The sequence below is a fragment of the Arachis ipaensis genome, chromosome B5, assembly GCF_059453495.1.
Source record: "Arachis ipaensis isolate K30076 ecotype BB chromosome B5, ASM5945349v1, whole genome shotgun sequence".
Classification (NCBI taxonomy): domain Eukaryota; kingdom Viridiplantae; phylum Streptophyta; class Magnoliopsida; order Fabales; family Fabaceae; genus Arachis; species Arachis ipaensis.
In genome coordinates, this window is record NC_142440.1 from 15514587 (window position 1) to 15541476 (window position 26890).

At 33.7% G+C, this 26890-nt stretch overlaps 4 protein-coding genes across 4 annotated transcripts; 1 reads left to right on the plus strand and 3 right to left on the minus strand.

The window, feature by feature from the left end:
* Nucleotides 1-2307: 2307 nt before the first annotated feature.
* Nucleotides 2308-7609, minus strand: LOC107640226 (protein FAR-RED IMPAIRED RESPONSE 1-like). Its single transcript, XM_021123628.2, has 4 exons — nt 7294-7609; nt 3320-5615; nt 2997-3172; nt 2308-2652 (listed from the first exon to the last, which is right to left on the minus strand). The coding sequence occupies exons 1-2, from the start codon at nt 7522-7524 to the stop codon at nt 4713-4715; spliced, it is 1134 nt and encodes a 377-aa protein (XP_020979287.2). The 5' UTR covers nt 7525-7609; the 3' UTR covers nt 2308-2652; nt 2997-3172; nt 3320-4712.
* An 8653-nt stretch (nt 7610-16262) lies between these two features.
* PME5 (Pectin lyase-like superfamily protein) lies at nt 16263-20241 on the plus strand. The gene is made up of 5 exons (XM_016345179.3): nt 16263-16782; nt 16925-17114; nt 17275-17481; nt 18658-18896; nt 19824-20241. The coding sequence occupies exons 1-5, from the start codon at nt 16475-16477 to the stop codon at nt 19978-19980; spliced, it is 1101 nt and encodes a 366-aa protein (XP_016200665.1). The 5' UTR covers nt 16263-16474; the 3' UTR covers nt 19981-20241.
* Nucleotides 20242-21345: 1104 nt separating this feature from the next.
* On the minus strand, nt 21346-21975 carry LOC107641711 (small ribosomal subunit protein eS30z/eS30y/eS30x). Its single transcript, XM_016345180.3, has 3 exons — nt 21867-21975; nt 21637-21774; nt 21346-21553 (listed from the first exon to the last, which is right to left on the minus strand). The coding sequence occupies exons 1-3, from the start codon at nt 21868-21870 to the stop codon at nt 21507-21509; spliced, it is 189 nt and encodes a 62-aa protein (XP_016200666.1). The 5' UTR covers nt 21871-21975; the 3' UTR covers nt 21346-21506.
* Nucleotides 21976-24146: 2171 nt separating this feature from the next.
* LOC107643045 (zinc finger protein ZAT9) lies at nt 24147-25652 on the minus strand. The gene has a single exon (XM_016346583.3). It carries the CDS (start codon nt 25550-25552, stop codon nt 24464-24466), a length of 1089 nt encoding a protein of 362 aa, XP_016202069.2. The 5' UTR covers nt 25553-25652; the 3' UTR covers nt 24147-24463.
* Nucleotides 25653-26890: the final 1238 nt, after the last annotated feature.

Sequence of the window (26890 nt, forward strand, 5' to 3'; positions counted from 1 at the left end):
TTGGAGTAATATTATTTTTGGTAGTGCTTCGATCTATTGTTTCGACCCTCACCAGGGGTGCAGTTTATTGGAATGGAGCTTGCCGTTGCAGCATACATTTTCTCGGCCACATTGCCAAAAAAGTTAGTCACATGACAACAAATATTTTCTTACACTACCTGGCTTCGGGTTTATCATTTGTCCTTGTGTTAGTGTTGCTAATTACTACAATATTAAATCGTGTAGAGAGATGCTAGTCCTAGACGACCATTGTAATGAAACAAGGGAGTCACTCCAAACACTGATTCCGGGAAGAATTGTTGTAGATGACGTAAGTTAATATAAATTTTAATATTATTCAAAATGGCTCGTGTTGTGATGATGTGATGAGTTATTTTTGTGTTTTGAAATAAGTTAATAAATTAAGTAAACTATTTTTTTGAGTTGATTTCATTAGGTTCTGAACTTGGAGGCATCCATGTGCACTAAAACTAAGCTCGACGATTTGGATATGAAGTGGTGGTTGCCAACAACATTTGCCATAAGTTACAAAACTATAGCACTGTCCCAACATAAAATTTCATGTCATTTAATTGACATAGTTCTTTATTGTGTATGGGTGGATATTAGCAAATTGCTCTGAGCCCTACTTTCCACTACGCTGAGACACTGAATTTTATCAAAAGAAAATATATGGGCTTTGCAGATAAATTAATGAAGGTACTTAATTTTAAGTTACTTTCTCATGTTTGCAAGTTAGGTGTAGCCAACACAACTCTAATTTTTTCATTTGCTGAAATATATGAATTGGAGATATATGTCCCACTATTTAGAGACGGTCATTGATACCTCATGATTGTCGACTTATGTAACGGTGAATTGGTGTACCTTGATTCGGCTAAGTCCGATGTTGCTGCAGAGAGAAAGGCTCGATTAGATCAGATCAAATATGTGGCAAGAGTATGTTTATGGATTGAATGTCACTATAGAGGAAGGACAACGTGAGTAAGGTGAAGGCCTAACGGTTCCTTCTGTGCATGCCTTCTTTATCGAGAACATGTTGAATGAAAGTGTGTTTTACAAGGATGTTGAGCAAGGCCAAACTTTCTATCCTAGGTGTTCCTCATACATCCTTGTTGAACCAGAAATTGGACAGCAAGCTCCAAATTCGTGAGTGATAGACATCATTATTTTCATTGGATATATCATTATTCTTTCAGCATGACTCACGATGATGGTTATTATTTCAGTGTTGACTGTGGCATTTGGGTTGCACAGTGGATGATTCAATCACATGTTTGGCGAGATTATAATTTGCAGGTAAATGTGATAAACTCCGTTGAGGTTCCACTCAACATGGACACAAAGGACTATCCTAACATATTGCTAATGTTTCTGTAGGTAGTTAATGATGCAACCAGAATGAGATTGGCTGTTGATCTAGTCATGGGCAGGCATAATGTCATCCGCAATGACATTTCTCAGATGGCGGTTGATAGCTGGGATAAGATGGTGAGGTCTTCAGTAAAAAAGACACGGAATGCAACTAATCCACCCTTAAGTCCCAACTTGTCATTTTAGATTGGAGCTGCTTGACTCCTCTATAGTTATGACTACTGTTTTGGTTTAGGGTTATCTACGTACAATCTCCAATTGCAGCATGCCCTGAGTAGTAATCTAGTGCTAGGTAAATATTATCTTGTGTGTACTAGAATCCGAAATTAGATGGGTCAATTATATGAACTCATGACAACCTTTTGGTGGTACCTTTCACTATATATGTGAAGGTGTGTAATCATAGTATGAATGGTATATATCAGGGTTGGAGATAGTTGCATATGCCCTATGGGTCTGTTAGTTGCACTATGAATTGACATGGGTTGATTCTGTCATTATGCTGGGCCCATAGGGAGGTCCAACCCTGCAATATTTTGATTCACATCAGTTGCTATAATTGTATCTTTATTGTTGGTAGTAGCTTTCTAATTAAAAATATTTTCTGGAAATTCATTTTCCATCCTACTCTAATAGTCGATGTGATTTTTATTGGGTGAAAACATGGGCTCTAAACAAGAGCCACACACCCAAGAAGAACCCGTTACAACGTAACTAAGTAGTAAAATACGGGAATCCCAGCAAATGGTAATATTATATAATCACGAACATATCTTCTAATTGGTAGAAAATGTGTTCATAGTTGTTGATAACCTATATTATCGGCCCATAATGAGGCAACTGTGACCCAAAGCTTCAAACGAGCATAAAAGGGGGTCACATTTGACATTTCCTGTATACATTACTTAAAAATAAAGCTATTTTTAATACATGAGGACCAATTTGGTGGTCTATGTTAGTAAGTTCATTAAACAGAGTCCCGTTAGGCATAACAATATTCAACATATGCTATGATAGTGCATGTGAAGTACATTAAACCCAGTAAATGTTCGATGTAAAATAGTAAAAAAGCATAATTGAAAATTAATTCGCATGATGCAACCACTGCTCCAGATCACACACGTCCATTGAAGATCACAGCAACGTGACATTTGGACTTCTCTTTTGAAACAAACAGAATCCACTATCACAAACTGGGCTGAGGCCTATACTCTCTACAGATAGTTACTAAATGCTCACCAATGCTATATTCCCTGAATGCTTCATGAATCCCCAGTCCTGTAGAAAACAAAATTTAGAGAAACCAGAAAATAAACAAAAGAAGTTTATTGGACTTCAAAAAGAATAGAAAAAGAAATTTCAACCGAATCCCTACAAGTTCTAGAAATTCATCTTCCAATAATGTTTGTTGAAGAGAGCAACTTTTAATAGTCTATTATTGCAATCGTACCAGGGTAGGCTACAGATCGATACATTGATTAATGTCTAAATGGGTATTGGATATCAAATTTAATTATAACGAGATCTTTGATGTTTGTGAATTATCGGCTTTAAGCAACCAAGTAAAAATATAGAACCACCAAGTGTATCCCAACATAATAAAAAAGCAACAAAAAGCTTACATATCATTCAGATCAAAGCGACCTCCTTCCATGACAGATGCTTGGGTGCAAACCATGGCAATCACCCTTTGGTAATAAGCTGTGTTAGTGTCATCTTCAACAATGTGGTCAGCACAAGTCTTAGTTGGATCGGAGATGGTCCCAAAGTTGCATCCGGTCAAACCCGCATCACCTAACTGCATATCATTATACCGGGAAAAATCCCCAATGAATTCAACTTTCATGAGATATACAATACATTGGTTATTTGCTCATGACCCTAGACAATTATAGCATACAGAAAAAAAAAGCCCATGAGTGCTTAATTCTGGTTGTGATCATACCTCCTCCAGCAAAGCAAATTGCTTAATCTCCTGCATCTGTTCATTTAAAGGGGGGACAGGAAGTTTATCTTGTTCATTTCATCTAGCTGTACTTGGTAAGCATCCAGGCATTTTCATTTGGTATGCCCAGTATTCTTACACTTTGTACATTTTCTCTTGCGTCCATTGCTTTTGCCTTTAGACACCTTAGGCGCCCCTTTTGTCCTAACACGCACAGGGTCACGAATAAATTTTAGTTCCCCTTTTGTGTGTTTGACTTCTTCAGCGTGTCCACATTCATGTTCGTGATCCATACATAGCTCCTGAATTCCCTTCATGGCCTTCCCGAACAAATGAAAGTGTTGCACACCTAGGAAAAAAAGCCAGCGGCATGCGGTATGCAATGCACCATGTCTAAGCAAGAAGGACCGGTCGCCTCCATCGTTTGTCTTCTCCACATATTCCTCCAACGCTTTGGCATTCCTCGTCCATCGTTTCATAATCAGCTGCTCTGGGATTTCTTGCAGATGCTCATGCTTCATGACAAAAAAGAGATGGCGACATGGGTATCCGTATTTCGTCCAACCGTCACACCGACACTTGAGCCTTCCCATATTTCGATCAAACAGTACTAGAATAACTCTCCCAGGAGAACCGTACTCTTCCAATGAGTATACCCTTGTGTTCAGAGATCTTCTTACCCGAACCAAATTAACGACTGCAACTCGTTCAATCTCTCGTTTTACGTCCGTAAAGACTTCTTTCGTATATGTCAACGCAGCGAACCGCTCTATGGCATCGAGGCTAGTCGTCATTACTGGGAAAGTGTCAATGGTTCTGAATTGGGCTAAAAGCTCGTTATTCCGATAATCACGTACCATTAGCTCCAGGTTCTGCACAAGTTCAAGAATAGTATGCTTCGATTGAAGGGATTTCTTGACTACAACGTTTATACTCTCGCATCGAGATGTGGTCTTAAACCCGGCGCAAAATTTATTCCTAAGATATGCATTCACCCACATTTCCTTCTTACCAAACACCTGCCTCGCCCATAGGCTATCTTGAAGTTTGAACTCTTCAACCGCTAGGTCCCACTCAGTCAGGAATTCACGAATGTCGATGTCCGCATATAACCATCGGTTAAATCGTGATCAGAGTGACGGCTCCTTCACGTTGGCCGTAATATTTTTCTGAAAATGCCATGCACATAGGCGGTGGGTTGCCTTCGGGAATACTAAAGTTATGGCTTTACGCATCGCCTCATCCCCATCTGTAACAACCACTGATGGCTCCTTCATGCACATCACCTCCAACATGTTCTGCAATATCCACTTATACGAATCAAATGTCTCATCCATTAGTAAACCAAAACCGAAAATGGTGGTCTGCTTGTGGTTGTTGGCCCCTGAGAAGATTACCAATGGCCGCCTATACTTGTTCTTCTTGTATGTCCATCGAACGCAAGAACATCCCCGAAGTACTGGTAATCGACTCGGCTGCCCCCATCGGTCCAAAACATATTGCCTAGCATTCCATCATCGGTCAAACTATACCGCGCAATGGCCATCGGATCCGATTCTGTCTTATCTTCTAAATATGCAAGCGCAGCGTCTGCATCGCCTTCCGCAATCGTTACATGCCTTCTTTTATCAATGTGATTATAGGCGTCCTTCTTTAAGAAGCCAACCAACGAGTATCCTCCAGCCATCCCAGCCATATATCGTACACTCTTCGCTGTCGAAATTCCATACTCGTTCAACCCATCTATCTGAGCTTTGGCGGCATTCGTGAGTGACCGGTACTTCGCAATCAAATGCACCATGCAACTAGGGATCAAGTCATTATTGTGCTTGTTTTTAATCTTCCTTACTCGCCATAGAGAAGCACTCTTGTCAAGGTATATGGAGAACTTTGCCTCGCAATTAGTCCTCGTTTCTGGTTTTTGAACCCTCATCCTATCTAACCGATTATAGTGCTTTGCATCTCTCAAACCTTGCCTGTTGCAGAAGAATCTCTGCCTTGTGACAATACCATCCTCATCCTTCCAAGAATCCCCCTTTCTAACTCCAAAGCCGTGATATTTTCCAAACTTCTTATAGAACTTATACGTGTCCTCATCACTCCTAAATACTTTCTTTATTATGTCTTCCACATCTATCCCTTCAACGTCACCAAATTCTCCCATGTCTTGGTAGAAAAATTCACTCTCGGTAGTATTGTGAGTCGTATCCTCATCCACATTCTTTGATCCATTTCTAGTGTAGGCATTCTCTTGACAAGCATTATCGTTGTCATACATCTTGTTGGTGGTTCCCATCTACAGATTCCAAGACAGAACAAGTCCACAAAATCACTATCAACCCATCTCACTTAAGTCGTATTCCCATTAGACAATAAATGAAGCCACTGACAACCACCTAAATGCTATTTCCAAACAAACCTATTCTAATGTCCATCATCCCTATTTAGGTAGCATGCTTAAACTTTTGTAATTAGAGTACACCGAAACGTTAGGAGAAGAACAAGTACTTTACTTTAAATTAGCCCTTTCTAAAATTTCTATCATCTTAGAACCTTCTCTAATAACATTCTACACCCAAACAGATTCAGACACAAACCTACTGCTATAGCAAACTTAAATACTCGCCAAATTAATGACACTAATCATTGCTAAGAATAAACTCCCATACTCCTCTGTACAGACATAACATACTAAAATAAAATCAGCCAACAAATTATTTGCCAAAAATATGCCAGCAATTCGGAATTATTACATCCTTAAATGACATAAAAATTTGCAGCAAAACCTACTTGTCATCACTTCAAATGTTCACATTCAAGGACCAAAAAAATTAAGTAATGCAAACAAAAATAGAAACAAAACCAAATTAACGAAAATAAAGAGTACATAATATTATCTCAATTAACTCTTAAAAAATATTCTCTTTTCATTCTATTGGTATTTAATAACATTCATTTTTTATCATACATAAATGAAAAATTTTAGGCATAGGCCAAATAGAATGATACAATGGGATTATATACTTCTGGGTGTGTTTGGATAAAAATTTAGAAACGGGAGTTTCTGTAAAATTGGTTTTACAAAATTGATTTTCATCAAAAGTAAGTTGGTATTGACGTGGTTTTTGTTTAACAATTTTTATACTAAAATTGATTATAGTGAACTAAGTGTTGTTCGTATCATATTATTCAAATTAACATTTCGATAAAATACATTCAAAACGACATAAATTTAAATAAATTTTTTATATTATTTTGTAATCTTATTTTAAGTATTTGAATAAATATTCATACTCATTTTTCTTGTACTCTCAATACTATTTAGTACTCTTATAGAATTAATAGAATCATAATATAAGAAAAAAAAATATTTCCATACAAAAATAAACAATAGGTCAAAATTTCATATAAACATGACAATTATAAGAATTCTATAAAAATAAATAAATGATATTAGACTTTATTGGATGCTCCCAACACTAAGTCAAACGGGCAGAAGCCCCCAAGATGTGCATCCAACCCTGACTTTTCTCCGAAAAGATTAGATTTAGTAATTATTTTAGCTTAGTGTTTATTTTAGCAATCAACAATGGATTCAATCTTCAGTTATGAACCCCATAAAAATGTTGCCATCATAATCAACCAAATTCAACTCTAATCATTTTCAGCAAAGAAACATGATTTACATATTTATATAAACAAGAAATTAGCTTAGTCACTGTTTCAACAACACAACAACAGATTCAATCTTCAGCCATGGTGTTTCACAGCAAATAATATTAAATAACTGATTATTCAGCAACACGACAATAAACTCAACTTTCAATCAATACCAAATTCCTTCCGTAACAAACTAATTTAACCTAACTAATTTCACTAACCCATTCAACTTTCAACAAAAATATCAGAGTGCAGTGATGAATGACGTCAACCAAATTGAAACAGAAAGAACACAGAAATTTCTTAAAACTCACCAGATCGGGTTGCACGTCGGAGGTTAACGGTGACGACGAAGCTGACTGCGATGCTCGAGGCAACAATACGACACCAACAACGTCCCACCGCGACTTGCTGCCTCTTCTGCTAGAGATGAACACCGCAGCGTAAACGCGAATCGGAGGCGGCGTCCGAGTTCGATACCGTGACGAAGATATCAGCGATGACGACCGGCCCCGACCCCGGCCCCGGCCCCATATAAGAAGCATTACAATCACTTTAGACTTTTATAATATCAGCAGTGTCATAAACTCATATAATAAACCCACGCATAACTTTTTCTTACTCCATCTCGAATAGAATTTTTTATCTATGGATAACATTACTCTTTTCTTTAGGGCCTCCTAGTAAAGTATACAACTCATTCTCAAACAAAAGAAGTCCGTATAACAACAGCCCAGGGAACCTATCTCCTATGACTTGCTTATTTAACCAAACCATCAAACCATTCTCCCTAATAAAACTCTTTAGCAGAACGGTTCCGTTCTTCTTTGTGCACAGATGTGACTTCACCATTAACGTGTCCTCCTCTAACGTTGACATACAATATCAACATACTATGATTATCTTTGATATAAGTACCACAGAATTTCCCATTAATAATAATACGAATTTATATTTCAAGAGAGTTTATGAATACTTGTTTTAACTTGTTTAGAGTTAAAAACACTGGATTGGGGACCTGGTAAGTTGGAAAGTCGGCCATGGCAGCCTTCCCTCCACCTCCAGCACTAATCATCACTTAAAGATTTTATGTTTCGGCCATAATCATTGTTGGGAATAAGAAGTATGACCACAATCCAATCAATCATGTGTCAAATAATTTGTCGTTGTTATTATATTAAAATGCTAATATAATAAGGTCCTTGATTAAATTTAGAGATTTATCATTGTGATAGTGATCATAAATATTGAGAGATAAATCTTTTATAATTTAATCTAAATTGTTCTAGGTCATAGGATTATTAAAAAGGACATTAATAATCCGAAAAGATCAATATATATATATAATGATCTTCATTGGATGAAAATTAATAGATCTCATTTATTAAATTATATATATAGATGGTGCATATAGAGATATGACCATTGAACTGACTCATTTTGAGAATTCCTAATGGTTATAATTACCGTATATTTGTCAATAGGATATTCTCAAGATGAACATAGTAATAGAGTTTCCTTTAACCTGCGACTGTCATAGTAATTAACAATGTATTTATTATACTTTGATTCCGGACACCTAATACCCTAGGGTGCTAGTTGAATGGATATTGGGTATGATTTAAATACTTGTAGAATTAATGATTAGTCAATAAGAAATCCGTCAACTCTCGGTAAAGAGTTTGAGATCTATGATTATAATGACTAAGATGAATAAAACCTTGGTCAAGGGGATTGAATGAATGAAGAAATGTGTTTTTTAGGTCATTCACAGTTCATTATAATAATGGTAACAAGTTAGAGTTTGACAATTAAACCATACTCTAAGGGTTAACCAAGAGCTGGAAAGATGGAAGGAATTATACTTTGTTCTTCTAAGGTTCTTAGTAAAAATATATTACTTCATACTATCGGGTCATTGAGGAGTGTTGCTAGACGCCAACCTTGATTAGTAAATTTAGTATGACTAATTTACTACCCACTTAGTATTGAACTTATGGGGTCACACACTAACGAGTGTTCTAATCTTTGCTGTAGAATTATTTAATTATTATTTTGATTTGATCAAATAAATAATTATATTGATTCAAATGGAATATTATTATATTATTTGCTAGCACCAAGAATATAATAATAGTATGATGATTGAGAATAGTAAATGAGATTTGAGAATAATTAGTTATTCTATTTGTAAACTTGAATTCTAAATTTGGATGAGATCCTAATTGATTCTGTTTCAAATTGAGTTATGATATGATTCATAAATTTGAAAGATTCAGATTTAAAATAACAAGATATGATTTAAATTTGAATTGAGATTCAAATTTAAAATCAATGACAAATCTCATACTATATATATGTATGCCAAGAGTAGAGGAAAAGATAAGAGAATAAAACACAAGAGTTTTATTCCTTTACTTCTATGCATATAAATGTATGTGAGCCTAATTCTTGGAGAAGAATTTTATGGTGTGCAAAGAGTTGCAAGAGGTTTCTCAATTTAGATCAGATGTCCATTGGTCAAGGAGTTGACAGCAAAGGTTGGTCTCGGTGTGGATACGCATAGCGCCTTCGTACCATCGAAGGAGAAAGTGATTTTTACTAGTGTACACACAAGTATTTAGATTTTATCTATATATATTAAATTATTGGAATAAAATTTAAGTACAAAATAGATCTTTAAGGATTACTTTCTTTTCTTCCGTTGCGTGTTATGAACACATGGTAATCCTTAAGTGGTATAAGAGCTTTGGCTTTTTTGTGTTTAAATTTTTATTCCTATTTTCAAAAAGTTTGTGAATTAATAGGATTAATTAAAAAATTTTAAGCATGAGATGCAATTATTTCCATTGAGATGATTTTCTAATAAATTAGTAGTTAATTTATTTCAATTTTAATTATTTAATTGTGATTAAATTATTATTCTTTTAATATAAAAGTTATATTTATAATCAAATATTTTGTTTGATTTTATTTATATATTGAATTTTATTGTGATTTTGATCACAATAAAAAGAATAAGATGCAAAATATCTTTTGTTTGTTTCATATATATATAACTGTATATATAAAGGTTAAATTTGATTTGATAATTTTTTAAGGTTAAACGTTAGTACATGAAAAATTAAATTTTGATTTGATTGATGTGTTATTTTGATTTGATTGATGTGTTTTGAACACTATAATTTTAGAAATTAGTTTTTCTGATGTTCTTGATTATAAAGAGCGGCCTGACAACCAGGAGTTTTATTTTCAAGATAATAATAAGTGTATATATTTGATGTATTAAGGATTTAATTTTATATTTTTACCTAGACAACTTGGGAGTATAAAATTTAATCCAAGAATACTGGTAGAAAGTCTCTAACAATTGAGATAAATCCTAAAAGTTAGGAGTTTGCCAAACAAATAAATTTATCTCTTGTTTATTTACAAGGAGCAACTTGACAACCAGGGCACTTGTACTAAAAGATAGAATTTATTTATGCATATGATGATGTATAAGGAGAATTAATTTTATGCTTGAACCTAGACTACCTAGAGGTATAAAATATAATTCAGTTAAATAATTGTCTGACAACCAGATAATTATTTGGGATTATAATTATATGGGATATAATTTAATCATATTTATTTGGAATAGGTATGAGTAACAACTTGACAACCAAGGTACTCATTCACATTTCTAAATATTTTTTTTTTCAGAAATATAGATTTCTTGATTTACTTTCATATTTTAAATTTTTAAATATGTCCACATTTTGTGTGGCACACTTGAAAGTAATATATTAAATACAATTTGAGAATTGTATTTTCAAAGGATTATCATTGAGATGATAATATTCTCCAATAAGATTGGCTTTGGAATGGTCAGAACTTTTGATGTATTTATAATATTATTTTACATGGGTTGTTTTGACAATCATCGGTTCTAATTTCAAAGGCATCTCTCCACTATTTAATACTGAACATCTTGAGAAGACATGGTGTCCAAAGTAAGATAGTATGACTATCAAAAATTTTGTTTAAACTAGTGGGAGTATTGGACGATATATTTTGAATTAAACAACTTTAGAAGTTGGAATGCCATTAGGCAAATATTCTCGCAAGCATTTTTGGAGATTTATTTTGTTACAAATAATTTATAATTGGCCTTAATATGATTAATATTTATGATCTTTTTAGAAAAACTCAATATGAGTATTGAGGATGAGAATCAAAATTGCTCTTAAGGGTTGGTTTGACCAATAATAAAGATATTGAATATTTTTATTATAAGAGCTTAAAGTAAAATCTCTAATATCTAATTGATATTCTATTGAATAGAGAATGAGATTCTCTCAACGCACAAATACTAGTACTTTATGTACTCCATCATGTTTAAAGAAACATAGAATTTGATTTAGTTAAGGATCACTGTTTGTTAAATATTTGCACTACATTTTAGAAATGTTGCTAAATTAACAAATTTTTACTAAATCAATTTTTTTATCCATATGAGATATGGAAAAGGCATAAGCTGAAACTCAAGAATATTAGAGTTTGGAGATGTCTTATATGTGTTAAGAAATTGCACAACAATAGAATTGATATTAGGTTCAATAAATGAGATTTATTGGTTACCCTGAAGAAATAATAAGATTATTTTTATCACTCTTCTTATGAAAAAATGTCTGTGATAAGAGGTTAAACTCCTTTTTAAAAAAGGGATTCCATCTTAAAGAAAGAGTGGGAGTACAATTACTTTTATTATAATTGTTTACTACTCAATAGAGGATATACTTTCTCCTGAAAGTATAAAATGTTTGATCGTCAAACTAACTTTTTGAAAAAGTAACCTATTTGTATAATGATACAATTCTATAAAGATAGATCTAATGGTTACTTAAATTTTTTTATAATCATGTTCAATAAGGATTGTCCTTAAAATAAAATTATGCAGTATTGTAGTGGGAGATTTCATGTTTTGAGAAAACATTATATTTATTATACATTGGGTGTATTTTACCAAAGGTCAAGCAAACATGCTCAAAAGCTAAAGTGTTTAAGGTCAAAAAGAGTTTTGATAAACACAAATGTGCATTAAAAATTATATATATGATTGATTGGCTCTAGTACAAGTGGGAGATTATTGTGATAATAGTATGCCCAAGATCCAATCTATCATGATTGGCTCTCGTGCAAGTGGGAGATTGTTGGGAATAAGAAGTATGACCACAATCCAATCAATCATGTGTCAAATAATTTGTCGTTGTTATTATATTAAAATGCTAATATAACAAGGTCCTTGATTAAATTTAGAGATTTATCATTGTGATAGTGATCATAAATATTGAGAGATAAATCTTTTATAATTTAATCTAAATTGTTCTTGGTCATAGGATTATTAAAAAGGACATTAATAATCCGGAAAGATCAATATATATATAATGATCTTCATTGGATGGAAATTAATAGATCTCATTTATTAAATTATATATATATACGGTGCATATAGAGATTTGACCATTGAACTGACTCACTTTGAGAATTCCTAATGGTTATAATTACCGTATATTTGTCAATAGGATATTCTCAAGATGAACATAGTAATAGAGTTTCCTTTGACCTGCGACTGTCATAGTAATTAACAATGTATTTATTATACTTTGATTCCGGACACCTAATACCCTAGGGTGCTAGTTGAATGGATATTGGGTATGATTTAAATACTTGTAGAATTAATGATTAGTCAATAAAGAATCCGTCAACTCTCGGTAAAGAGTTTGAGCTCTATGATTATAATGACTAAGATGAATAAAACCTTGGCCAAGGGATTGAATGAATGAAGAAATGTGTTTCTTAGGTCATTCACGGTTCATTATAATAATGGTAACAAGTTAGAGTTTGACAATTAAACCATACTCTAAGGGTTAACCAAGAGCAGGAAAGATGGAAGGAATTATACTTTGTTATTCTAAGGTTCTTAGTAAAAATATATTACTTCATACTATCGGGTCGTTGAGGAGTGTTGCTAGACGCCAACCTTGATTAGTAAATTTAGTATGACTAATTTACTACCCGCTTAGTATTGAACCTATGGGGTCACACACTAACGAGTGTTCTAATCTTTGCTGTAGAATTATTTAATTATTATTTTGATTTGATCAAATAAATAATTATATTGATTCAAATGGAATATTATTATATTCTTTGCTAGCACCAAGAATATAATAATAGTATGATGATTGAGAATAGTAAATGAGATTTGAGAATAATTAGTTATTCTATTTGTAAACTTGAATTCTAAATTTGGATGAGATCCTAATTGATTCTGTTTCAAATTGAGTTATGATATGATTCATAAATTTGAAAGATTCAGATTTAAAATTATAAGATATGATTTAAATTTGAATTGAGATTCAAATTTAAAATCAATAACAAATCTCATACTATATATATGTATGCCAAGAGTAGAGGAAAAGATGAGAGAATAAAACACAAGGGTTTTATTCATTTACCTCTATGCACATAAATGTATGTGAGCCTAATTCTTGGAGAAAAATTTTATGGTGTGCAAAGAGTTGCAAGAGGTTTCTCAATTTAGATCAGATGTCCATTGGTCAAGGGGTTGACAGCAAAGGTTGGTCTCGGTGTGGATACGCATAGCGCTTTCGTACCATCGAAGGAGAAAGTGATTTTTACTAGCGTACACACAGGTATTTAGATCTGATCTATATATATTAAATTATTAGAATAAAATTTAAGCACAAAATAGATCTTTAAGGATTACTTTCTTTTCTTTCGCTGCGTGTTATGAACACATGGTAATCCTTCAAACGTGTCCTCCTCTAACGTTGACATGCAATATCAACATACTATGCTTATCTTTGATATAAGCACCACAGAATTTCCCATTAATAATAATACAAATTTATATTTCAAGAGAGTTCATGAATACTTGTTTTAACTTGTTTAGAGTTAAAAACACTGGATTGGGGACCTGGTAAGTTGGAAAGTTGGCCATGGCAGCCTTCCCTCCACCTCCAGCACCAATCATCACTTAAAGATTTTATGTTTCGGCCATAATCATTGTTGAAGACTAATGGCTTGTTTAGAAGTTTGGGTAAATATTGTCTCATGCGGCATCATTGCCAGTTTGCCACCCTTGGATGAAAATACCTGTAGTTAAAAAAACACTAAAAATAAAAAAAGGGCAAGACGTGGTTCGGGTCCCAAAATATTAATGTGGGCCCCCTAAACACGAAAACAAATGGAACTGTGGGCCCAACTGTGTGTGCGACTACAAATTCATGAAAAAGGTTCAGCGAGAAATAGAAAGCATAATACAGAAAATTACTATTTAATCCATCCCGGGACCGTAACATGTTAATGTCATTGTCATCACATCACCTCCACCCAAGATCCTAAATGGGCCCAGATGGCCCCCCGGGCCCCACCCACCTCCCGGTTCTTTTATTTTCCCTCCCAAATGACCGTTTGAAGAACAAAATCAACAAACGCATGATGCAAATGTCATAACAAAATGTATATATATATATATATGAAAAAGTCTAAGGGCCAGCAACTTTGTTAAATTCTGATCAGCATGTAACCAGTAAAAAAAAGTGAGTCATTGGATAAAATTTCACACCATTAAAATCATTATTGATGGCTATTTGATGGCTACAAATCACAAAAATTGCTGACTCCCTAACATTCTTCGCTATATATATATATATATATATATATATATATATAAATAAATAATTCTTAATCAGATAATTTTAAATAATTATAATTATTAATTAATAATAATTAAATAATATAAAATATAATTTAAAAATATTTATTAACTTATTGTTAATCAAGCCAATGAGTAATAGTTCAAATGGTATAGTCTCCTCATACTCAATTAAGAGGTTGTGGGTTCGAGTATTCTATCTTTGATAAAAAACAAAAAAACTTATTGTTAATCAAATTTTTATTAGTTATCTAATAAGATTGATACAAAAATAGTAAAAAATTCTTGAACGAGTAGCGTAGCTAGCATTTTTTGTTTGTTGTGTATTTTGGATTCTAAAAATTATAATGATTATGTTAAAATCTAAAATTAATTGCTAAAATTAGTTATTAATATAAAATATATATTAAAATATAAATATATTAATATCTGATTTTAGTAATCGGTTTTGATTTATAAATAATATTTGTGAAGTTTTAAATTATAAGAGAAATAATAAATCGATTAAATAGAACTGAAAGTTACAATAATGCTTCAGGAAGTGTTAGGTAAACAATAACTATTTTAAACAATATGAACAACTATCAATTAAATAAAAAATATATTATATCTCTAAATTATTTATCTAAATTTTAATATTAAAATAATCATCCGTACACCTAGTATAATGAACATTTGAAATATTTATTGTTCACATTGTTTAGTATTTTCATTGTCTACCTATACTTTTTCTAATCTTGCGGGCTTTTGAATCATAGTTTATGCAAAGAAGAGTGCAGCAACAATAAATTTTGTGATTTATAACCATAAATAATATTTTTAATGGTGTAAAATTTATCTAATAATAAAAAATTGCTCATTTTTTTGGTGACTATCAAATTTTAATAAAAGCGCATTCTCTTAAATTTTCTGTCACGGAAATTCGCAACTGCAACCCCACCGTTGACCCTTTTAAACGTCAATTACATATCAATGGTTAATGAAACAGACTTGAGTTATAGCTATGTAAAGACTAGAAAAAGAAAGAAACAGCAGCAAAATACTGTTGCAAACTTACACGACTCATCACGTGCTATGCATATTAAAGGAGCCGTTAATTCAAACGAACACGATAAGTCGATAATGAAGTAAAATAATTAGTACATAATAACCTGATGCTGGGTACAATAAGGAAATGCATAAAGTTTAATTCAAGTTTGCAAGTGTTGGAGGATTATATATCAGTATATCATCACCACTAATTAATCAGTAATCAGCAGTGGTTGAATCTGGAGTTACACTTTTCGGACATTTACTATTTACTTAGATGGTATCTAATTGTGAAATGCAAAGCCAAAAGGATAGTATTAGACACATAAATACACCGCAATAGTGGCCAATCATTTTTCACATAAAAAGGCTCAGCCTATCATCTACGTTGCCCCCTACAACATTAAAAATGACCGTTGCGTTGGAATCTTTTATTTATTCTAAAAAATATACACAGCAAGCATGATGCACCCAAATAGCTAGCTAGCTACCCTCTCACTCTAAATATATAAACCCACACACAAAAGTAGTGCTTCTTTCTTTCTAATTCTTCTCTTGCTTTCATTAACTTATAATTATTGCACTCTCTACTGTACCGTGTATATATCCTTCCAACATTTTTAGTTTATTGTTTAATTTTATATCACACAGTATATATATACACTACATTATTATTATTACTCATTATTCAACATTCCAAGTCTTCTTCACGTTCGATAGATGCTATTATCTGATTAACAACAATGGCTTGTCTCTCGCTGCAACTGCTGCTTTTGTGTTTCACCACTCTCACAATTCATGCGACAAAGGTGACATGTGCAGAACCCTACCATCACCGTAGCACCCTTAGAACATTGTCTTCTTCTTCTTCTACCAAGTCCTCCTCCAATCATCGTCGGAACCACACTTGGGTGGGACCAACAGGTCAGCGCGTAATCACCGTTGACGTCAACGGCGGTGGACAGTTCCGGTCGGTGCAAGCTGCGGTGAATGCCGTTCCAGACAACAATAGAATGAACGTACTGATCCAAATCAGCCCGGGATCCTACATGTATACACATATCAATTAAGTTCTTCATTGCTCGTAGAAAACAATGCCATTAAACATACTACATTTATTTTTTAATTTGGTATGAAGAAAATAAACTAATAAAAGAATAATGTGGTTGATATCGGGAGGTTGTTGGGTGCAGAGAGAAGGTTGTTGTGCCCGTGACGAAGCCGTACATAACGTTTGAGGGAGCGGGAAAAGAAGTGACGGTGATAGAATGGCATGATAGGGCCAGCGACCCTGGTCCCAACGGACAGCAACTGCGTACTTACAGAACTGCTTCTGTCACTGTTTTCGCCAACTATTTCTCTGCTCGCAATATCAGCTTCAAGGTATACACAACTCATTGGCTACTCTTATCATGTCTTTATTATTTAAAATTGTTAGACAAATTAACATGTTTCACTAAATTTTTTTAATTTTGAAATTTCAGAAACTAGGGGTAATAGGGAGTTATACTTGTTTTCACGTGAATAACTATCTTTTTGACAGAACACAGCGCCAGCACCAATGCCGGGGATGCATGGCTGGCAAGCGGCGGCGTTTCGAATATCCGGTGACAAAGCATACTTCTCAGGCTGTGGATTCTACGGAGCACAAGACACTCTTTGCGACGACGCTGGCAGGCATTACTTCAAGGACTGCTATATCGAGGGTTCAATTGATTTCATATTTGGGAATGGCAGATCCATGTACAAGGTAATTAGTAACTAAATTAATATTTAGTTTTTAATCAAACTCTAATGGTATAATTGATTTTTCGTGGAAAGGGTACTTCTCTTTTGGGAGGCAACACAGGACTATCCAAAGGCACCGTAATATATGCTAAAAAATATGTAGTAAATTTTTAAAAATATTATTTATACATTAAAATTAGTTATTAATTTTAGAAATCAATATATTTGTATATAAATATATATAATTTAATTTATTTTTAATATATATTTTATAGGTTAATTTTTTGTATATTGAAAAATTCTTGATATAATACTCAATTATTGGATTCTATGGTGTTTTTTAAAATTGTGAGAACAGTATAATACGCCTCGTTGTATTGATAATAGGCCCTCCTTGTATTGTTAATACAAGGGGGCGTATTATACTGTTCTCACAATTTTAAAAAACACCATAAAATTTAATGATTGAGTATTACACTAATGGTATATGAATATGTAAAAAATTAAACGTATTTTATATTAATAACTGATTTTAGTGATTGATTTTAATATAAATGTGTTATAATTGACAAATTTTATATCATGACGTTGGATTAGGTGAGAGACAAAGACAAAGATAGAGAGGGTAGGGAATTAGTGGTACTGAATACATGAAAAAGGAAACGAGCTTTTTTCTTTTTGTCACACTGCACCTTTAATTTGTGTCAGCTTAAGAGAGAATCAAAAGAAGCACACGCTATATTATATGCACATGCTGACATGCATAGTGGAACATAAAATTACATTATATAATGAGACATACACACAGCATTCAAAAGCACTAATTAACGGCTTCTTAATAGGACATAATTATTTAAGTTATAAAGCATTCATAAAATTACATTATATATGCATATACCTATACCTCTTTTTCTTTTTGTTTCTTTCAAGTAAAAGAATTTTAATCAGACCCTACATCCATGTCCTTAGTGGCGTGTGTTTATATGTAAAAGAGAATCATAACTGAAAATGCTGATATTTACGTGGAGACTAATAATGCAATATGTATGTATGTACGTATGTATGCATCCTGGTATGTCCTACTCAAGATTGCTTTGGATAAAGTTCATATATATAGTTGAAAATTGATTGGTAGGTTGAGAATATATTATTATTGATTTATTTGATTATGACTTATGACTTTTGAGTGGTTACTCAGGATTGCCAGCTACACTCAATAGCAACGAGATTTGGTTCCATAGCAGCCCATGATAGGAAAGAGGCAGAGGAGAAGACGGGCTTTGCATTCGTGAGATGCAGGGTGACGGGCACAGGCCCGCTCTATGTGGGCAGAGCCATGGGCCAGTACTCCAGAATTGTCTACTCTTACACTTACTTCGATGACATTGTTGCTCATGGCGGCTGGGATGATTGGGACCATGCCAACAATAAGAACAAGTAAGCCTCCTAAATTTGCCCATAACAAAACTCTATTCATAAATTCATCGCTAGTTAAGAACATATTGATAATATTAAACTTATTGGAAAACTTTTAAGTGTATCAGTACTGCTATTTCAGTAATTTTTAATCATTAATATTAATTATAAAAATATATATAATATATATAATTAAAATCAATAGTTAAATTTCGTTAAAATAACGGTATAATGATATACTTGAAAACTTTTCAAACTTGTTAACCCAAGTCAGATGATTTTCGAAGCACATTACCTCTTTTGGAAGCAATTTTATACTGTATGAATTGAGAAATGTTTCAACCAAACATTCAATCATAATAAATCATGTTAACCTAATTAGCTAAAAAGAATATCAAATATAAGATTAGCAGGTAGGTCCCCCCGTCTCTAGTGATTTTTGACTGATGATGGAGTACGGTCCATGACCAATCTTCATGAATTGGCTTTCGATGGAATTTTGACTATTCTGTGACCCACTTGTATTGGGTTCATAACCTCTTCTCCCTTCTTTTTCGGCTTGTCCTCCATACTCTAATGATTGTTAAAAGAACATATAATTGAAGATCAAAAGAAATAGAAAAATGAAAGAAAGTACTATATAATTATAATGTTATTTGTAAATACCAAAAAAAATGTTATTTGTACAGCAACCGCACATCTTATGTGGATCTGGAAATGAGATTATCATAATGGTGTTGCTCAACATAATTTTATAATTATTGTTTATCAAAAATAATATTTGTACACTAAAATCAACTAACATATATTTATATATAAATATATATATTGTTTAACTCATTTTTAATATGTATTTTATATTCTAACATATATTTTATACTAGTGATTGATTTTAATATACAACTATCATAATATATATATCTAAAGTGAATAATTCCACGGGAACAGGACTGTGTTCTTTGGAGTGTACAAGTGTTGGGGGCCAGGAGCAGAGGCAGTACGTGGGGTATCATGGGCCAAAGAGTTAGATTTCGAATCTGCCCACCCATTTCTCGTCAAGAGCTTTGTCAATGGCAGACACTGGATTGCACCTTCTGATGCCTAGCTATATTCAACCCAATTGTTGGAGGGAAGAAAGACACTGCATCGAAGTATTGAAGGATAATTCATTCATTTGTTCTCTATTGCAGAGGAACCATCGTCAATGTATTGTATTGATTATTCTTTCTTTCTTGCTTTTTTTTATTATTATTTATTTTTTTAAGTGTATTGATTATTCTTTGATTAAATTCAAATGTAATAAAACGACAATTGTAACGGAGCTATACTTGTTTCAAATAAATATGATACGATTAAGAAATAAAAATGGTTTTGATGATATTGCTGCTTTAGAGTTTAGAGGGCCTTCGAGTCTGGCCTGCAAAGAGGAGAGTCATTCTTCATTCTTTTGCATTTGCATGACCAAAAAAAAAAAAAATCTTTTGCATTTGTAATGCCTAAAATGTCATATTTTAAAGGAAAAAACAGTAAATTGCTCTAATCAACTTGGTTATTTAACATGTATGCAAATAATATAGGCTTGGTTTATTTAGTTTTTTAAGTGCTAGAGACACAAGGTGATCAACCTGTGTGGACGAACCTAGCAATACCCAATTTCTCTTATAGGTTGCAAAGACTCAGAATTATATATAACATTTAGGCCACAATTTCTACAAACAAAACTAGTACAGTAGTACAAGAAAGTGTTCAATTTGATAACAGCAGCAGTAGCTATGATAATTTTAAACCGAAACAAATAAAATATTTTTAACAAACGGAAATTGATGAATGACACATAAAAAGAGATGGAACAGAGAACAAGTATTATGGAAAGCATTTGAATTGAAGGTAAGCCTATCATAGAAGATGAATGCATTGTCATAGTGTGATTCACTGTAGTCCATAAGAATTCAGTGCAAAGGAAAACGCACCACAGTATTGCTGAAAGTGGGCACAGAATTACCAAGATATAAATTTGGGGAAAACAAACTATGTGGATTTGAAACCAATCGTAAATGGGTAAACAAATAAGGTCCACAGAGTGTACCTTAGAATGATGTTGCAAGTTCGGGTAACGGAAGAAAAGGAAGGGAAGAGAAGGAGGACTGAACCTTTCACCTTCTATCACACCTAATGTTGCAAACACACGCTAGTAGAAAACACATACATAGCCTTAGCTTTGAACATGTACGAACATGGTGAAAACAATACTCGAATCGCTTGTTGTAACTAAATTCTAGAGCTACTATATATATATATATATATATATATATACCAAGTCATATTTGTGTCAAGGTGCCACAAGTCAACTGGTTAATTCAGCATGAGGACCAAATTAAGATTGTTCTTTCGTTTTTGCTGAACAGCATTGATTGATATCAAAACAAAAGAGCATAGGCATTTCAGCACTAAACTTAGAAAGAGAATCGTGTGCAAAAATAAAATATGGTTTTTATATTAAACTAGTAACAAAAACACATCGTTCAAAGTACATAATCAAAACATTAACTTGATTAAGAGGGGTAATAAAAAAGTAACTAGTGACATAAATTTAAATCTAAGGAAGACGTTGATTGAAGAAGCATGTTACTCTCACTTCTCGGACGAGTTGGGACCCCTCTTCTTGCCGAATCCAACCACTGCAAATTAGAAAACCCCAAATCAGAGATAGTCGGAAAAAATTGAAAAGAAAGCAAAATTAGGGTTTAGAAAAAGGGAATACCGGCGGTGACGAATCGGCGATTGTACTGCATGCGCTTGTGGGCACGGCCACGTGGCTTCTTCTTCTTGTCCTGTTTAGCAACCTTGGGAGTTTGACCCCTCACTTTTCCCGCACGTGCAAGTGATCCATGAACCTTACCTGCATATGCAATTCAACTTCATCATCTTCATACTCAGAAAAACTAACTACACTGCACCATGCATTGTTAAATCGGAAGTAACGTAACTTACCCATTGTTGTGACGATGAAGTTCTCTGCTGCTTCCACTCGGTCGGTCACTTGCTGCCTCAATCTTCATCAATCATCGCCGAGTTCTGCTATTAGTATTGCTTCCGTTAGGGTTACGGTTTTGGGCTCCTACATGTGGGCTTCAGGCCCTTTATGTTTGACATTCTACTCAGCCCAAAGTGTGCTCTTTGATGATATTTGTTGGGACAATATGCTGGACCCAAAACAAACTTATCGGGAAGAGGCCCAAATTACCAAAAATAAAAATACAGCGCCAAACCTTTAACTGGTAGCTGTTAAGACAAAAAAACCAGTAGTTGTTATTCCAAAAAAACAACAAATAAGAGACTTTTAGTTCAATTTATGGAACATCTAATATTTGAACATTATTATTTTTAAACAGGAGTCTAGGAGCATATGAGATTGTGTTTGGATGATGAAAAAGAAATATGGAGAAAGTAGAAATAAAAAAATGTGAATAATAATAGAGAAACAACATAAAAGAGAAATGCAAGAGAGGCATACAAATTTATTATTTTTTAGCATTACTTTTAGTTATCAACACAATTCTTTTAGTCTAGTAACAAAAAACAATAAATTCTGCTAGTCTTATAACATTCTTTTAAAATTGCAAAGAGATAATATTTATGTCCATCTTTTTCTAAAATAGAAAAATTTTCTATTTCCACTTCTATTTCTCAAAAATATTTTTCTCAACCTCAAAACAACGAGACTTATGTGTCATTGTCCTCCCATGTAATCTACACATGAGTTTAATTATAACCAAAGTGTCGGTTACGGTTTTTTTTTTTGGATTTTCTTTTTCAGTCTCAATTGCTTTGCTGTTATTCTAGTTGTTCGCCAATCCATTGCTTAAAGGACCCTGTGAAGATTCTTTTGACTTAATAACCATATATAACCACATTATCACTATATATCCTGATTTCTGACCTATATCCTAGTAGGAGGAACTCTACCAGTCTACCTCGATTGATCTACTTGATGTATTAGATCCATTAATTAATTAACTAATATTCTTTTGTAAATTTTCTACAATAATTTTTTCCCTCGTTGAGATTAAAAACCAGGACTAATCTGTTAATAGGATGAAAAAGAGAAAGTGAAATCGATTTTTGATGTCAATTGTAAAATGATTTTCCAAAACGTGGAAAGAGCAAGATTAGGAAATAGTTATGTGTGCCTTTCGCCACTTAGGCTTAATGGGAACTTGTGAAGGGTAGCATTTTGAAGCTGTAAAGTTCACACGATAGGCACAACGTAGCAAAGAGGCTGGGAATAGACGACAATTTTGTAACGTAAAATTTGTCGTTTCCCTTTTGAACCTTTTTGTAATGCGCAATTACACCCTCCATTCTCCAAGTTTAACTCCAACGCAACCGCACCCTATAGAATACAGATGCAATCTATACAATGACCAGTAGCTTCTCTTCGTGTTCGTGGATAGAATTAATAATGAAAAAGATTCTGATAGGGTAGAATAATTAGCACCGAGCTTATTTATAAAATTTTCGTGTACAAAGAAAATAGAAAAATAATACTAGGTGCCTCAAATGAATGAATCACTATATGGCTGCTAAAGTAAGCAATGCATCACATGCACGATAAAAATGTCCCCAACACATTTTTAAAGTTGTATTTGAAGAGCTATTGGTCCTCATTGTTGGATACTTATTTGTTTATTTTTTAATCCTTTTGTGAAGCATATGATCTGTTGCTTAATGCTTATACTTTTATCATATGACAAATCTGACCGATTCTTCGATAAGAATAGTATGGTACCTCCCCATTTTCTACGCGGATTCTCTTCAACCGAAGATAAGTCTTTCCATATAATGAAAACTAACCAGAAATACACTTATCACTTACCCGAAGAAAGTAATAAAAATCAGAGAGAAAATTCAGGTGGGGCTTTCTAATTTATACTAGTTCAACACCAACGGCATCCCAACACAAAGGAAACGAATTCGCTTTGGCGCAGACACATGTATTAGGTTTCTTTCATCATGGATCTCAATCTCATGCTTCACGCAAAAACAATAGAAACTTATATTGCCAATTTGCCACTACAAAACACTAGAAGCAGATAAACAAAAATGGGGCTAATTATGAAGGGTGAAAAAATATAAATAACAATTTAAAAAAATAGTAAACTAATATTAGAAGGACAGGTGAGACACCAAGGAGGAGCAGGACCAGAGCACAAAAACGGAATTGAAGCAGTTTCAGTACTTTCGAAGCAGAAAGCTGCTGGTCCACAACAATACCAAATCCCGAAACTAAAATTAAATAAATAATAATAACAAAAAAAATTACACACACAACGAGTTCTTTTGCATTGCAATTGCAAGCATCACTGTATAAACTAAGAAGATAGATTAAGATATTCAAATGTGTTAGACTAGGTAGTAGCATGTAATAGGAGACAGACGGTGAAAAACATCAATTACAAGCTATGATTGTACCATCAAAAGCGTTTGATCTAACAATAAACATAATCAAATCGTCTCACCTACTTTAAAAAAAAAAATAAAGAAAGATTAAAGTTTACCGAATAGCAGCAGAAGGATGTATTATGCATTTATGCATCGGAGAGAACACTAAGGTCGTCTTCTTCAGGTGGAGCTGGCAAGTTGAGATCTATGAAGCTTTGTTGTTTCAATCTAAGATTAGCATTGATAATGGAAGGAGGAGAAGAAGAAGAAGAAGATGGGAGAAGATGAGATCTCTTATGGCCACCGAGTGCTTGACCCGACCCGAAAACCTTTGAACAATACGGGCATTGAAAGATTCTTTCACTTCCATCAGCTTCATCACAGAGACATATGCTTCTGTGGCTCCCCAATGCCCCTGAAGATCGAAACGTTTTCCCACACTTGTCACACTGCAGACGATGATGATGATGATGATGCTTCCCTCGAAGAACCTTCTTGTTCTTCAACTTCATCTCTTCTTCTTCTTCAACACTTGTCTTTCTCCATTTGTCCCTTGACAGCATGATGAGGCACATGGCCAGGTCTTCTTCCGGCGAAGTATCGGAAACGGAGCTAACAGGCTCTGCTGCCTCTGTTGCTATTGATGCTGGTGACTCCATGAAACTCATGAGCTTGGTCCTCTTGTTTGTAAGGTTCATAATGGAGGATTTTCGTGTACGGTTGGATCGTCTTCGTGTCCGAGTTGGTTTGTTCTTTGACTCAGTCTCGCTCTCTCTGTCTTGGACCACTACAGTAGCATCATCAGCAGCAGGGAAAGAGAATTCAGGATCTGCAACCCTGAAACTTCTCTTTGGGTTCTCTCTTAACCCATAACCTTTTTCTTCATCATCATCGTCATCGTGTTCTGATTCTGAAGAAGAAGAAGAAGAAGAGTACTCAAAAGAAAGTGGTTGAGGAGGTGGTTGATGAGGCTTGGGTGGCAGAGGAAGCGTGGCTAAGTGAGCCTTCATGTGACCACCGAGGGCTCTGCCATTGGCGAATGTCCTCGAACAAAGCTTGCATCTGTGCCTCTCCATTTTCCACAACCACAACGCAGAGTGAATGAGAGAATTGGTGAAAACTGAAGAGAGAACAAAGAAGAAAGTGTTTTTATTATTTATGTGACGAAGGGAATGGAATTGGGAACTTAAAAGGAGGAGTAGGTAACAAGCATTCCTCCACCAATAAGACCGCATCACCCAAAAGTTATGCAAATTTAAAATATAGCATGAAAATGTCAAAACTAATTTTATTTATCTGTCTATCTATCTATCTATCCATGGCATTAATTTATTATTCCGCTGGCAAAAATTAAGAAAGTGTGATCGTTTACAGGAAAAGAGATATAAGTAACATGCAAAACTTGCCTGCTGCTGGATGGAATCACTTTTTTTTTTATTTATATTTACTGCTTTCTGTTGTGCTCTCTCTCTCTTAAAGTACTAAACAAGCATTTGCGTATGCTCCTTTTATTTTGGATCTACATTTCTATGCATCTCTTTTCTTTTTCCTTTTTCTTTTATGTTAAAAGGAAAATAGAGAAATCAGATGTTAATGGTGTGCTTAGAATTCATTGATTGATAGAGTGATGCTTATTAAGCGAATTACCAGTTACTCAAATCACACGGAATATTTCCTTTCTGCTATGATTTAGTGGATGGAAATTGTTGGTGCAATAGCCCAACAGAATTTGAACCTATGCGCATCCTTTTATTTTATTTATTCAATATGCTTTTCTTTTTCCTTTTTCTTAAAATCTGTAACGATGTATTATTAGTTAATTACAATATTTGATCGTGCTATGCAACTCACTAATCCTGAATGGTTGACATTACTCAGATTGCAATGTTACAAACATGACTTTAATCGGTTTTCGTATGGAATATCACCAATCACGGTAATAAAGACAGATTGTTCATTTACTTTTTTTCTAACAGATTGTTGATGTTCATTTTGTATTTATCTTTAAAATGTATTTGGTATATATAAAAGGTAAAGATAATGAAAAATATTTTTTTTTACCAATTTTTTGCTGTATAATTAGACACCTTCAATTTTTGTAGAAACACAAATAAAAGTTTTAGTAATTCCATTATACAAATAACTTATAAATTAATGATTTTTTTTCCGTCTTCATAGCTTAATTACGTTTTAATTATGCATGAATTCTAAATTCATTGTCAATATCGTTACAAAATTCTACTTCTCATGCCTCCCCCTTCTCTCTCTCTCTCCAAAGGCTTTCTTCCTTGATTTTTTTTTTATTATTAGAAATTGAAAAGATCCTCTTGTTGATTATTGAAAAAAAAAGTAATTGCGAGCATGATTAACGGTTTTATACGGTAGTAAGTAGTACTAAGTAGAGAGCAAGGAAAGAATTGGGTTGGCAATGGTGTCAGTGCCATCTGTCCTATAAATAGCATGCTGAATGACAAGCTGTCGCAGTGTCGTGAGCAACGTGATCACACTCACACTCACAGTTATCCACTGCCTTTGTGCCTCCCTCCCTTTCCTTGCTTCATCGCAACCTTCCA